The 14252-nt window shown below is 46.0% G+C and overlaps 1 protein-coding gene and 1 long non-coding RNA gene across 7 annotated transcripts in view; one reads left to right on the top strand and one right to left on the bottom strand.

Annotated features, from left to right (window-relative positions):
* Nucleotides 1–5647, bottom strand: part of LOC130145899 (uncharacterized) — a 29680-nt gene extending 24033 nt beyond the window's left edge. For 2 of the 4 annotated variants that reach the window (XR_008820727.1, XR_008820725.1), the window contains exons 1-3: nt 5195–5647; nt 4415–4498; nt 2803–2935 (exon numbers count right to left, since the gene is read on the bottom strand). This is a non-coding gene — a long non-coding RNA (uncharacterized LOC130145899). The remainder of the gene's footprint in view (nt 1–2802; nt 2936–4414; nt 4499–5194) is intronic. The other 2 variants (XR_008820728.1, XR_008820726.1) reach the window with 2 other exon arrangements.
* A 195-nt stretch (nt 5648–5842) lies between these two features.
* LRATD2 (LRAT domain containing 2) lies at nt 5843–13050 on the top strand. 3 transcript variants are annotated; one of them, XM_056331431.1, is made up of 2 exons: nt 5843–5980; nt 6820–13050. In XM_056331431.1, exon 2 carries the CDS (start codon nt 6825–6827, stop codon nt 7725–7727), a length of 903 nt encoding a protein of 300 aa, XP_056187406.1. In that variant the 5' UTR covers nt 5843–5980; nt 6820–6824; the 3' UTR covers nt 7728–13050. The 3 variants fall into 3 exon arrangements, with proteins under 3 accessions (XP_056187406.1, XP_056187404.1, XP_056187405.1); XM_056331429.1 differs by lacking the exon at nt 5843–5980 and adding an exon at nt 6044–6307; XM_056331430.1 differs by lacking the exon at nt 5843–5980 and adding an exon at nt 6356–6618.
* The last annotated feature ends 1202 nt before the right edge of the window (nt 13051–14252 follow it).

Genomic DNA, 14252 nt, shown 5'->3' on the forward strand with positions numbered 1-14252 from the left:
TTCTCTAGGTAACCTGTAGTCACGTCATAGATTTGCTGGAGTGAGATATATTTACCTTGCACCGCTTTTAATACTTAAATGTTTTGTTAGCAGCATGGCAATCACCAAAGAAAAGACTCCTTCCCTTCACTAGTGGCTTCTGCTTAGGTAATGCACACCAGCAGCAATCATCATGAGCTTCTCCACTGAACAAAGCAGTCCCACCCTTTCCTAGCTGCATACAAAAGGACCCACTGTGCTACCAAGGCGGCCAGCAGCCTAGTGACTTGCTAAAAGACACATTAAAGGAGGAGCTTCTGGGGGAGAAGCTCAGCACAAGAGAATGAGAAGAGATGCAAGGGACTAGTAGTTCTCATGCTGGAAAGATGCATGTGCTGTACCTCCTTCCTTGTTAAATTATGTTTGAAATATAGTTGCTGTTTTCTGGAAAAAAAAACCCAAACCAGACTGCATTTTAATTAAGCTTTGCCTGCTGCTCTCGTCAGTTTGATAGCAATTCCTAAGAATCCAGGCCTCGACTGACATGAATTGCTTCATTTTCATTTGTTGGAATGCACCTATTAAAATCTTACAGTGGAAGAGCTTCTTCTGAGATACAGCTGGGATGCCTCAGTCAAAAACTCTGTGGCTTTGGCAATCTCGGCGATTTATTTTGCCACGGATCACATTTAGTCACAAATTACAATGCTAAAAGTAGTTAACAGAGCCGTAAGCTTCCAGTGAGAGCTTTAGAAAAAACAGGTTGCTGATGTGATAAACATGGTACTTAGAATTTCCACGCTTTTTTCTCAAGATGTGGGTCTCTCTCTGATCTGCAGTACACCTCACTTGCAGGTCCTGAATATATGATGGGCCATGCCACACCATATGGAATACCAATTATGGAATACTAAAAATGTTATGTTCTGAAGTGCATAGTCATTAGTCTTTTGTTGGTGTCATCAAAGGCTTATAGACTAAATGCAGATAGAACCTTCCTGACACCAGAGGCTCATTATATCTCTCATGCCAAATATTATGAATCTCAGGTTTTAGAAATACCAAGATTCTCATTATATTTGTCAACATTTTGAGGCATATAAATTTTCTGGTTATCTGAATTCCCAATATTTCTCTTGAAGATACAAGCAGAACGAGCAAGTAGTGATGGCTCCATGATTATTTCACACATAAGCCCAAACCCAAGTCACAAAGTAGCTGTGTCCCTGCCTAGGCCACTTCATGAGGCCTGGTCCAACAGAGGTATCAGTACGGCTCTAACACAACAGAAATCAAGAGGAGCTGATATCTAATAGCATCTGGGTTACACCAGTCATGCAGGATACGTGAGACCCGGAGGCTCAATCTCCTCCTGAGCTGACATGAACAAAACTTTTCCATGAGCACATCCTAAAAGCTAAACTTTCAGATTTTCCTGGTGGGTCTGTCTGAATGACTTCTGATGAAGATACTGCATGATTGTGAGACATCTGAATATTCATTAGAGAGGACCTCAAAGCACTCTCATCTCCTTCCTGCATCTGATCTAAGAGCCGTTGTCATTCTTTTCTTTTTTTTCCAAATGACTGAATGGGTATTTAATGAGCCCATACAAAGCTGAACAGTTTCAGTGGGACAGAGAGAGCACGAGTTGCTCAAAAATAGCCTACAGTCTAGTGGGTTTCAGTACTCTCCTGGGAGATATTGGTTCAAGTTCCTTCAGTGAGATGAGAGACTTCAACCTTGGTCTTTCATACACCAAGGAAGCAATCTGAAATATTAATGCTTTTTATTAACTGTCGTGGCACCATTTCCTCTTGTGTGTGAGCAACAGCCAACCTCATTAAAGCACTTAACCTTGGGAGCATATTAGGCTGTGCAACATGAGTGAAAGGAACTACCATATTCCAACAGCTGTCAGGATGCTAACTCTCTGTCCTATTCCCCACCAGCTACCCCAGGCACGCCAGCTTTGATGAACGTCATTTTAGGTGGCGTTCCTGACTTCACAGGGACTGGTGCCTGTCTCGGGGATGCAGCTTCCACTGGAGGACAAAGAAGCAACAGACGAAATGTTACAATTCTGAATCTAAATTTCCTTGGTGGACTTAGCCATGGTTGTCATGGAAGGACACAATCCACCAAGGAGCATTCAGGCCACACATCTCCCTTAATTAAGGACATTGTCGATTTCTACAGAACTCCATGGAAGAATTTGCACGGACTTCACTAGGAAGTGGTTTATTTCTCCAGTGCCCCTAATTCCAACATGGTGTTGAAGCACTCTAGTTTGCTAGGTCTATGATGTAGAGTGCTTACATTCCTAATGGAGCACAGCTTATCTCAGTTCTCATAAAACTCTACTGAAAAAAGAAATGGAAGCTATTAAATAATTCAAGGGTGCCTTAGCCATCAGCTGGCTGAATACCAGTGAAACACAATGTGCTTACAGAACATGACACTAAACTTTGTGTTACTCAGAAGTGTTGCTTTCTAAGAAAAAATATAAATATATAGCAACAAGACATTCCTTCTCATCCTGGATGTCTCTTAATAACAGTAGGAACACAGCATTTCACATCCAAGTAAGGATGAATTGTGATTTCAAATCAACATCACCTTTTTAATCTCTGGATGAAAGATGTATGTAAGATTAAGGACAAGAGCACTGGAGCAACAAGATGTTATAGTATCAGGACAACAAAATAACTTCGACACCTAATTCTCAAAACTTGAGAGCTTCAGTTTAAAGCAACAAGAGCTAGCACTACAAAGGTCCCTGGATCACATCAGCTACATAGTCAGATAGACTAATAAACACACCTGCTCCATAGGTGGTCCACAGTCTCTAAGTCAAGAGATAAAGTCCCCTCTCTGGTCTGTATACATAGTTGGACTACACAGCCAAGCAGCTTTGGGTTTCCAGAAGGCTCTGCAACATGGTGGTGTTTTTGGCCTTGAAAGAGAAATTACCATTTAGAGTGTGTGTTATGGGCAATCAAAGTTTCAAGCATCTCAAATATCCTACAAGCCATGTTGTAACACACTAGAATAGTATCTTTATGATGTGAAACTGTGTGTTGCTGCACTCAACAATAGATTGAGAGCATATGGACCTGAAAACTCAGCTGTGAAAGTGTTAGGAGAGCTGTGTAGAGCAGAGGGAGCCAGAACTCATGTAGATTTACCCCTGCTTCCTCGCTGTCTTTGTTGGGACTCTGATGGAGGCATTGCCTGGAGCGAACGAGCTTCATAACCACACCTGGGTTTTGTCTGGGGTGGAGTTTTCACTCCAAAAGAGAATCTACAAGGAACAAATACTTGTGCAATCTGGATGAGCAAGTGACTGGGACCTGGGAGTGACCTCAGGGAGGTACTGTATTTAATAGTGTGGGCATCCTTGTTGACTTTTGTAAGCGTTCAAGCCCAGCTGTAACTGTGGTATCCATAGCGTTCCCTCTGTGACATGTGCACAGACCTAATAACTCAAAACTGGATAACAAATGTCAGCACACTGAGCAAGGAGTCACCTAATTGAGGAGCCTCTGATAGCGAGGTCAGAGGCGTGTCTTCAACTGTCCTGCTGCAGTGTGGGCTCCCAGCTCAGCACCTGCGCAACCAGTCCTCTGGTCACTCCATACCCACAGACTGGATTATCTTTAGTAGATAAGCACCAAAGTCCCTTTTTTTTTTAAAAAAAAAAAAAAAAAAAGCAAAGCTATGCAAGAGGTCAATGCTCTCTCAAAAAGCATAGTCACTGATATAGCATGTCACTGGCACCAGCCCCCATTCCTTGTGCCTGTGGAGTTAGCTGCTTTGAGGCTTAGAGGTTAAGCACACAGAAGTTTTAAGCGTCATCATTTTAGGCAGCAGCCCAGGTGATATATTGGCACCGCAAGTCCTTCGTGGGTTTTCTACCCAATGCCTTATGTGCAGTATGCCATTATGTACGTGTTTTAAGAGACAAAAATACTCACCAATGGTTTCTGATCCTAGAAAGCAGCCATTGATCAGAGCATGTGGATTCTGAGGAGCAGCCATTGAAAGGAAATTCAAAGAGATCAAAGAGATCAAAGCAGCTGACAAGGTGCAGAAAATTAAGCACTGGGGTGAGTTAAAGCAGACAGGAAAAAATGAGAGAACAAGATAGAGAGTTGCAAATATGTGTGGATGTGCATGCACACACAAGAGACTCCTCTGAGCAATAGTCAGTATCTACACCTCCACAGACCCAACTTTCCATACATTGCAACGGATTCAAAGGAAAACTTGGCTTTCAATGTAGGGCTGCCAAACCATTTCAGCCAAGAAATAAATATAACTGCTCCAAAGATATTAAGGTATGGCATCGAGACACAGCTTCCAGTACAAATGGGAGAACACGAAAAGGTCACTTCTATGTTCAGTCTAGCTTCTCCTTTTAGGATATTCTCACCTTTACACATGCCCATCCTTAATTGCTGAAACCATTTCACCAAGCTCTGACTGTGAAGCGGGGCTGTCTTTTGTCCAACAGCAGCTATAGAGGAGAGGAATGGTAGAGTGAAACAGGCAGTGCTGAAAAATGTCATCTACATTAAACACATTTTGGAGGTTTGCTCAACTAGCCTTGGTCCAGTCCTGCAGCTGCAGTACATCTAGTCTGGCTGAATGTGAGAGGAATGTGTCTGCGCTGTTTGAAACCGCATCGGGATGCAAACCGAAGTGTGTGTGTGTGTGCACTGGGGGTGGGTGTTTGGGAGATTAATTTCAAAAGCACACCCCTGCTGTCGTTTTCAGTTCTCTAAAATGCTCCCATAGACACAGTCACCAGGTGAATTCAAAACAAAAAGGTCCTGATCCAGCTGCCTGTCACCTGCTGCAATTGCTTGCAACTGCCCCACCATCCCAAGCAGAGCAGGGCTTGCATCTCAGCCCCAGCGGCAGCAGTTCTCCCCACCCCAAAGGGCAGGTTTGTATTTGAAACCACAGAGGCGTATAATCTGATGGAAACAGCATTCTCTGATTCTGTGGTCAGTGCCCAGCACCCCAGTAACACCATATTTGTTCCTTCAGTTGCTGCTGTTAAGTGAATCCTCAAAGCAGCAGCGTGCAGTTGGGTTTATAAATTACGAGACAACAGACAATGGGAATGAATATATGAGACAAAATTAAAGACATTACTCCTAGCTCCCATAAATTATCTCTCTAGTCTATTCTAACAGCATGAACTTACCAGTGCATGTTAAAATAGGACGAATAATAAACCCACCTAGCAGACTAACTAGACATTAATGGAAAAGCAAAATATTGGTTTGCATTCTCCAAAACACAGAAAGAAAAATATTCCCACCAGTTCTGATAATGCCTTTCCAGGGGGAAAGAATCATAATCTTCTATATTGAAAAAGAGAACGATCTCTTGGAGTAGGAAAGAAAAGAAATTAATAAAAGTAATTACACGCTCCGCTCATGGAGGAATCGAAGGCACTAAGTCAACCCGGGAGAGCCGGGCTCGAGAGCCGGGCTCTTTGATTTTGTTCGCTTTACAACTTCCCTGTTATTGTTGGCGGCCCCGGGGAGGCACCTCCCGGCGCCCCCGCGGGGGCTGCGCGGAGAGGGGCTGCGCGGAGAGCGCTTGCCCGGGGAGCGCTTGCCCGTGGGCAGCTGCGACCTCCTCCGCGCCCCGGGGCTGCAGCAGGGTGATTCCCACGGGCCCGCACCGGGGCTTTGCACCGTCTCTCGGTGCTATCCCGGTCAAACTCCGTCTCCCAGCGGCTCCCCCCGACCAAACCGCCGGGTTGGGCTGTCTTAAGCCACCGTTCCCTTAAAGGGGCCGCGTGTGAGCGAGTTTGTGCGTGAGCGTGTTGCACACCCGCTCCCGCTGCCAGGCGCCGCGAAGAGCGTTGCAGCCGCGGCGCCGAGAGCCCCGCCGCCCGACCTCCGCCGGCAAATCAGCCTCGGCGGGGAGCAAAGCGCTTGGCATGTAGGAGAGAGGAGAGGGAAAAAGGTGCGGGGAGGAGGTAAGGGAGGGGTGGAGGAGAAGGGGGGGTGGGGGTGCAGGGGGGAAAAAAAAGAAGAGCTGCCTCTTTAAATGCTGGGGGCTGAGCCCTCGCCGGGGCGTCCGCAGCCGGATCCAGCCTCCCTCCCCTCGGCCGTGCCTCTCCGGCGCTTCTGCACAGCCCCGGTGCCGGCAGCGCGGCGCACGGGCGCTGCTGCTGCGCGGGGAGCGCGGAGCCGCGCGGGGCCGGGGCCATGATCCAGCCGCGCTGCGCGCCCACCCCCGGCAGCCGCGCCGCCCCCCGCTCGCCCTAGAGCCGCTCCCGGCGCCGCGCAGCCGGCCCCGCCGGGTAAGTTTGCAGCCGCCCGGTGTCGGGGGAGGGTGCGGGCGGGGGTGGGGGCGCACCCGGCCGGCGGCACGGCCCGGCCCGGCACGGCTCGGCGTGGCGGCGCCCAGGTGCGCGCCCGCTTTGGATCTCGGGTCGCGCAACTCGGTCGTTCCCGACTCGGACCTCCGGCCCTCCCCCGGCGTTTGCAGCCCCCCCTCTAACAGGTGGCTCGGTGCCTGCCCGCTCTCCGGCGGCTCCTGCGCCTTCCTCCTCCTCCTCCTCCTCGCTGCCGCCCAACAGGTGGTGGTGCCGCCTCGCCTCCCTCCGTGCAGGTAGGGTGGTCCGCACCCCGCTGCGGCCGCCGCTGCCCCTCCCCCAGGGGTGCCTGCAGCCCCGGGGGGCTCTCCAGGGGCTGTGTTGCAGCGGGGAGAGGTGGGGTGCGGGTGGAGGGGGGGCCGTGCGGTGCCAGCCCGGCAGCCGCTCACCCCCTGCCTGCCTTCACGGCCCCGCGGTGCGTGTGTCTGTCGTTGCAGCGGGCATGGGGAACCAGGTGGAGAAGCTGACCCATCTGAACTACAAGGAAGTTCCCACGGCCGACCCGACAGGTATGGACAGAGATGAAGGGCCCAGGATCGGGGTCTCCTACATCTTTTCGAATGATGATGATGAGCTGGAGCAGCAGCAGGATTCGGTGCATGACCTGGGGGGTGAGCACCCAGCCCTGCAGCCCTACGATCCCCAGCTGCACGAGGTGGAGTGCTCGGTCTATTACCGGGATGAGTGTATTTACCAGAAGAGCTTTTCTGAGGAGGATGGACTGCCAGAGGAGGGTGATGAAGGAGGTGGGGGGCATCTGAGCACCTACACCCCAGAGAATCTGCTGAATAGGTGCAAACCAGGTGACCTGGTGGAGTTTGTGTGCCAGGCCCAGTATCCACACTGGGTGGTCTATGTCGGGGATTTTCAAGTTGTGCACCTACATAGGCTGGAGGTGGTGAACAGCTTCCTCACCGATGCCAGCCAGGGCAGACGGGGCCGCATTGCCAACCAGCTGTACCGCTACAAACCCCTCAGCCCAGCCGTGGTGGTGCGCAATGCCCTGGAGCAGGTGGGTTGCAAGGACCGGGACTTGAGCTGGAGAAACTCTGAGTGTTTCGCTGCCTGGTGCCGGTATGGCAAGAGGGAGTTTAAAATCGGCGGGGAGCTGCGCATAGGCAAGCAGCCCTACCGATTGCAGATCCGGCTGGGTGACAAGCGCAGCCACACGCTGGAGTTTCAGAGCCTGGAGGATCTGATTATGGAGAAGAGGAGAAATGACCAGATTGGTAGGGCTGCTGTGATCCAGGAGCTCTCCAGCCACCTGCAGGCTGCAGAGGAGGAGGAAGAGGAGGAGGAAGACCATCATCATCATCATCCAGGTGCTCAGACTGTTGTGGAGTAGTGGCCTCAGCACCACCATGCTGCTTAGCCTGGGTGATGGGGATTAAAGCTGAAGGCTGCGAAATTGAGCTGTTATAAGCCCTTTGGGCCACTTCGGTGCAGCTTCATTCCCATCACATGTGAAAGGAAGGGGGGGAAAGCTGATTAAGTGTCTGCGCTTTAGTGCTTAACTCCTTCAGTGCTCGATGGTAAAACCCCTGACTTATTTGTAGAGGATAAAACTCAGGGCAATTCTACCCCTCTCCACTTCTTTCCCTGCCTCACTGCGTAGCCTTTCCCTCAACCATCTGCTAGTAGGCCTGACCCTACAAGATGCTAAATGCCTTTGACATCTATTTATCACAGAAGTTAAGAGTATTTAATACTATTAAGAAAGAGCCAACAACTTTCAGGACATGACCATGTAGCTCTGAGTTCATGACTAGTTGGTAGCTCAGAAGCATGAAGATAACTGTTTTCCCTTCTCTGCCCCTGTTTCTCTTCAGTTGTGGCTCCTGTTGGTATTGCAACAAGCTGCTTGCTTGCCTGGTGCAAGGCTTTGTGGGTTGGTAGCCAGCCCCACAAGAAGGTGTAAGGGGGAAATCTCCACTAATTTCAATAAAATGGGGTTGATGTGCCTGGTGCCACCTTAATTGATAGGAACTTGCATGTGGGCTGGGGGACTTCGTCCTTTGCTGTTGGTGTGTGGTTCTGAGGATACAAGATGTTTCTATTGCTGACAGGTCCCAGAGAAGGAGGAAGTTTGCAACCCTGATTAAGGAGTCTGCACACTGGTGTATGCTGGGCCTCTTACAGGCAGATACTGAGCTGCGCCAGTGCTCATTACAGGCTGCCGGGCTTCTCTTAAAGCAAATGGCAGAGCTCCTGGTTAAGTCTGTGATACACAGTGAGGCAGTTTGGAAGGAGGTTGCTCTTGTGCAAGAGTATCTCTTGAGTAAGCCGTCCCTTGAGAGGGTGGCCTCTTGGCTGGGCGCTCCTAGCACGAGCCTGCCACAGGTTCTGCACCACAGTAAACACAGCTGTGACTGGGAAGGGATGGGAAGGAGCTGAGGCTGGAAGGCATTGCAGGCTGGGGGTTCTGGGTGGTTTTTTTTTTTTTTTCCTTCCTTACCGCAAAGCAATTTCCTCTTCATTAGGGATTTCATGTCTCCTTTTTTGCTGATTTTTATGGTATGCAGCTGAGCTATAGCATTAGAGAAAAGGAGAGGACATGCCTCCAAAGTTGTGCAATTCCCTCATTAAACAGGAGGGGAGGGGAGGGGGAGTGCGGTGCTGCCTGCCTTGAATATTCCCTGAACTTGTTTTCAGCTGTTGAACTGGTCTCCCACACAGGCAGCACTGTCAGATCTTTGTCCTGGGATCTGAAGTGTGTGAGCAGACACTTCTAATGCAAAATTCCTTCCTCTTGAAGGACAATAGTGATGAGATGAACTTGAAGATAAGCTCGAGTTCATTTAAATAATGGAAACTAACAGTGTGGTGTAAACTTGAACCGTAGTTAATGCAGTCTTCCCGGCAGCTGTTTACAGTTACACCACAAATAGCAAAGTACTCCACGTCCTTTCCACCCCCGAGACCCCCCGAGATGGGAGCAAAGTTTGTCTTTTAAGAATAGCTAGGTACCAGCTTTTGATTAGTTATAACTACACAAAGCGACGTTGCCAATGGGATCCAAATAGGTTGTGGTGGTGCGTTTTCTGCCTAAAATATGCAAGCTAGGAAAAAAGCTGTGAAAGACTACTTCATCCTCACTTCAGGAGGGAAAATAATTTTTATAGTTATGCAAATACACCATATACTGTTTGCTTAATGACTCCCATGCTCTCATTTTGAGCTGTGAAATACCCAGATGCAATGGAGAGTTTTAATACCAAGCTCCCTTAGAATGCTATAGCTCAGGTGTCTGCACTATGTGGGGGTTTATGGTGTTGGTTTTTTTTTTCCCCTCAATATGCAATTGGGTTATACTCAAGTTACTGTGGTTGTCAAGATGTGCAACCTTGCTTTGATAGCATAACTACCCATACCTAACTGTAATAGGGTTAATATGTGAATGTCTGCACACATGTTTTATACAACTACTAGTAACACCTAAAAGCTGAAATTATCACTGAAATAGTCCAAAAAAGAGTGAAGGAGAGTCTCTCTGTTGTACTAGCTGATACGAGACAACTGAGATTATCTAGACCATGAGTAAATGTCTGGCTGTGGTTTCTTTCATACTGAAACCTTGTACATAGCAAAGTTTATTTCACTGTGTAATATAGGTATGTAAAATAATATTTTCTTACAGATATTTTTGAAAGTTAAAAAAAGTTAATCACTTCATAACTTCGCTTTTGAAAGTAAGTTGTTATGCACATTATTTTCCAGTCCTCTAAATGGGTTTATTTTTCATTAGTGATCTAAAGTATATTCTAGGTCGTAAAGTATAGAAACTGCTATAAATGTCAAATATTATGTACCCACAGGGTACTAAACAGTAAACTAGTTGTGAAAATATTTTTCCCTTGTGTCTGAAACATCAGAACTATGACACTTAGCCATTTCTCTCCTTCTGAGATACCCTGCCTGGTCTGGGCTTTGTTTTCTGTTCTTTTCCACGTTTTTTTGTTAAATAAAAAGGACCAAATCTGCTTGGGAATGGAGAGCAAAGCCGCTTTGACCAACTGAAGTCGTGTCTTGTGCCGATCTTTGTGCTTCCCTGTACTGGTCATGCCTTTTGGGATAAATTCCCACACAGGCAGAGGGCCTTAGCAGAGAATCTGAGAGCTTGCCCTGCCTTGCTGGGAGCGAGAGTGAAGGTAGGGAGCTTGCCTCACAGCAAGGCAGAGCCTGGCATGTGTTATGCTGTGTTAGAAAATGTATATGCCTCTCTGACACCTGGGATACAGGTGTTCAGAATTTAAAACATAAATATTTGGAATCTTGAAATCTCTCTGCAAGCTATGTTTGGGGTTTTATTCAGTCTCCTGGCATTCCCTTATGTGTAAAAGTAGAAGGGGGGGGGTGGGCGGGAAGCCTGGAATTTTTGTATTTGGTCTGGAGGAGGGCTGCCTCTATGCAGGGATTTCTTGTTCCAGCAGATAAAGATGCAGCTGTGAATCTTTAACATGCAGGTCCTTTTTCCCTGCCTGTTGATTAGGCAGTGTTATTTAATAGGTGCTACTAAACACCACTGCAAATATTTCTAAGCAGTCTAGTTTTAAAGCCATGACCTGTAATGAGCTGGATGTGAGAACAGGAGTTGCTGTAGAAGCACATCACGAAGACTTAGTTTCTTGTCTTTGCTTTACTTTACTCAGTTACTGTCTGCAGACTAGGCTGGGATTTCTAGAGCTTAATTTTAAAGAAAAAGATCTCCCAGGAAAACAGACTTCTTTGTGCATCTACTTCAAGACTTTTGTGTAGATCACAAAAGAGAGAGAGTAAGAATAGATAAAAGTGTTCTTCGCAGCTGCATCTTTAACATATAAAAATTCATGTGTGATCCTTCTGCAGAACTTCTGGTTCAGCAAAGGTCCTAAGCCTATACTGAAGTTTGAAGTTGTGAGTAGACCCTACCTTGAGCCACTTGAAAATCAGTAAGACTATTCACGTGCTGGAAGTTAAGTGTGTATTTACATTTCTTTGTGAATAAGAGCCTGGAATTTCAATCTGAGGTCTCTGGTGGGAGCCTGGTGAGGTTGCATAATCGCTGGGGGAGAACAAGTAGTGCTGTGAAAGCTGTTTCTCAAAGGGCCTCTTGTCCAAACAGGGATGTGGAATCCAGCCCAAACTTTGGCCTCAGTTTCCCCCTGGAAATCCAGGAGCTGCACTGATTCAGTGAGAGGTGTATTATGCAGCAGCTGTAAACTAAGCTGATGACCGTGCTGCAGGCTGGTATCTTTGTCTTGTCATGCTTGAACTTCCCCTTGCATTTTTAACATCTAAGGTTAATACAATTTGTTTTAAAAGCCCTTTGATTGTGCAAACACTTTATCATCTATATGAATTTACTCATTTGGGCATACCTACCACTACTGATAGGATGACTGCTGTGAATATCATTATGCACGTGTTAAGGCTGGCGAGACTGAGCCCCAGATGTGCAGATGTAGCTCCAGCTAGGAAATGTAGATAAGCGCTCTTATTTCCCCAGAGTATTGGTGTGTTTGATGCAAACAATGTCTTGGAAAAGGCTTTATAGTGAAATTGACAATTAGTCCTTGATTAAGTAATTTTAAAAATACAATTTAGACATTTGCCTTCCATGGCAGTGAACAAGGACATAAACTCAAGACGATTTCAAGTTATCCCTGATTCTGCATGAATGCAAAGTATTGATTACAGCAGCTCTCTAGAGCTCACTTGGCCAATGTAGTAGGCAGCTCTAGGGTAGGCAAGGAAGATATCCCAAAGCTAATTGAAAAAATATATTTTATTACTTGGAAAACTATATTCTTCAGACTGAAGGATCCTAGACTATGGAAGTAAACTTTCAACTGTTTTGTATAAATGAAACCTTAAGCAAACTTCTTAAGTTTTGTCATTTAAATTCCATATTCCACACTCAGTACTAAAGTAGGTAATATTAGGTGATGAATATATTTCAGATTTTGAATGTAATGGTGGTTTTCTTTTTCTCTTTTCCTTTGGTTAAGCTTTACCAAAGGTCTGTCCTTGGGTGCGTGAAGTGTGTTGTCGAGTGGTTTCTCACCTGTGCTTTTCTGACAATTAACAGCACCAACCATAATTCTAACAGCCATGTAGGAACAAATATTTTCTTGAAAGCAAAATTTTAATTTTATATAATGGGTCAGAGACTAGTAACTAAGTAGAGGTAGGGAATACATTGTTTCCAACAGCAGTTTCTATTTGTAAGGAATCTACTTTTCATTGAGTATGTGTTGACTACTCTTATAATCAATGTGCAGTGATAAGGCCAGGTGTATTGTATAATGGGCTTAGACTTTCACATTAGACTTTCTTTTTAAACTGTGGATAGAAAGAAATCAGGTGACTTCAAACACTGGTGGTTTAGATGGTTCTTTTGCATTAATATTGAATTAGAAGCTTTCTTTAAATGCACACTTGAAATTCCTGACTTTGTAACACTTCATGGAATCATCCACAATAACAGGTGTAATCACAAAATATGATTTTTTTTCCATCATGACCATTTTCTGTAAGCTGTCTTTTGTCAGTAAATGTTGAATTGTTAGTGCAAATATCTTCTTTTCCTGAGAAAGAAGTACAGATCATTGATTGTACCATTTCCTTCAAAATGAAGGGCATTGCATAGTAACTAAAAAGAAATAAAAGATTTATAGTATCTTTTACAACCTTTCTTTCCTTTGTTTTGTTGGTTTTTGGGTGGGTTTTTTTTTTTGGGGGGGGGGGGGGATGGTGCGTTTTCCTGTAGCTTTTTGGAAAACTAATGATTTCTCATGATGGATGCATCAGACACAAAGCAATGTTTTCACTGACTTCACAGGTCAGATCGAAACCTAACTCTTCAGTTGTGTTCTTGCTCCAAAGAGTGAGGAGGAATAATCCCTGTACAAGGCCAGACCCTCAGCTGCTTAATAGGCATTAGCTGTATTAAATCTGATGAGGATCTGGTCCGTAATTTAGTTTTAAAAGTGGAAAATGGATTCAGCAGAAGATCATATAGTATTAGTTGGCACCCGGGCTTGTCTTGTCTGCCAGCAACTGCTAAAGGAACAGATGTAGTGTCTGCAAGAGAGAGACATGAGATAACATCAGAACTCATGGGGAGTTTATAGAAAATCTACAACTGTTCAGCTTGTGTGATGTTTTGACTCATGAAAGGTGCAGGGATGGAGTGGGATCTATGTTCTACCCGCACCAGATGCAGGGACATTTCTTAGTGAAGGTGATGAGGGTCCTTATATCCATAGGGTAACAGTTCTTAATTCACCAAAGCCGTCCATTGTGTGCACATCCACAATGACAAAAACAGCAATACAACAATCTCTGCTTCTCCCTGACATCCTGACCAGAAAGAGTGATTTAAATCTCATGCAAAAGCACCGAGTCAGCTCAAGCAAGAAAACTTTGAGTGAAACTGTCCTGAGGAAATTTAGCTGTAACAAGATATGTCTTCTGCTGAAAGTACTGGTGGAGATCTTAGCTCATCCGTGGGTTGCAGCTATCCTTGACAGCTTTCTCACGGGTGTGACAGTGAGAAAAAATCTTCTAACAGAGACAGCAGCTTTTAAGACTCAGGGCCGCAGGTGGGATTCCACCATAACATTTGATTTCTAGCTCTGGCATGGACTTAGGTGACTTTGAACAAGCTGTATGAGGCACCCAGCTGTGCTCAATGTGACTGCAAGAGTGCCTGAATTTTCAGGTGTCTGATACTCGATCTGAAAAAGAACATGAAGAAGTAAAAATGTGAGTTGGGTGACTGAATCAATATCTGAACATCCCTGATCAGCTGCCACCCAGCACTGGAGGCTGCTAAACTCTGAAGCTTGATTATTATTATTATTTATTTATTTACCATAGCATATCCAGA

This window comes from Falco biarmicus, chromosome 3 (assembly GCF_023638135.1).
Source record: "Falco biarmicus isolate bFalBia1 chromosome 3, bFalBia1.pri, whole genome shotgun sequence".
NCBI lineage: Eukaryota > Metazoa > Chordata > Aves > Falconiformes > Falconidae > Falco > Falco biarmicus.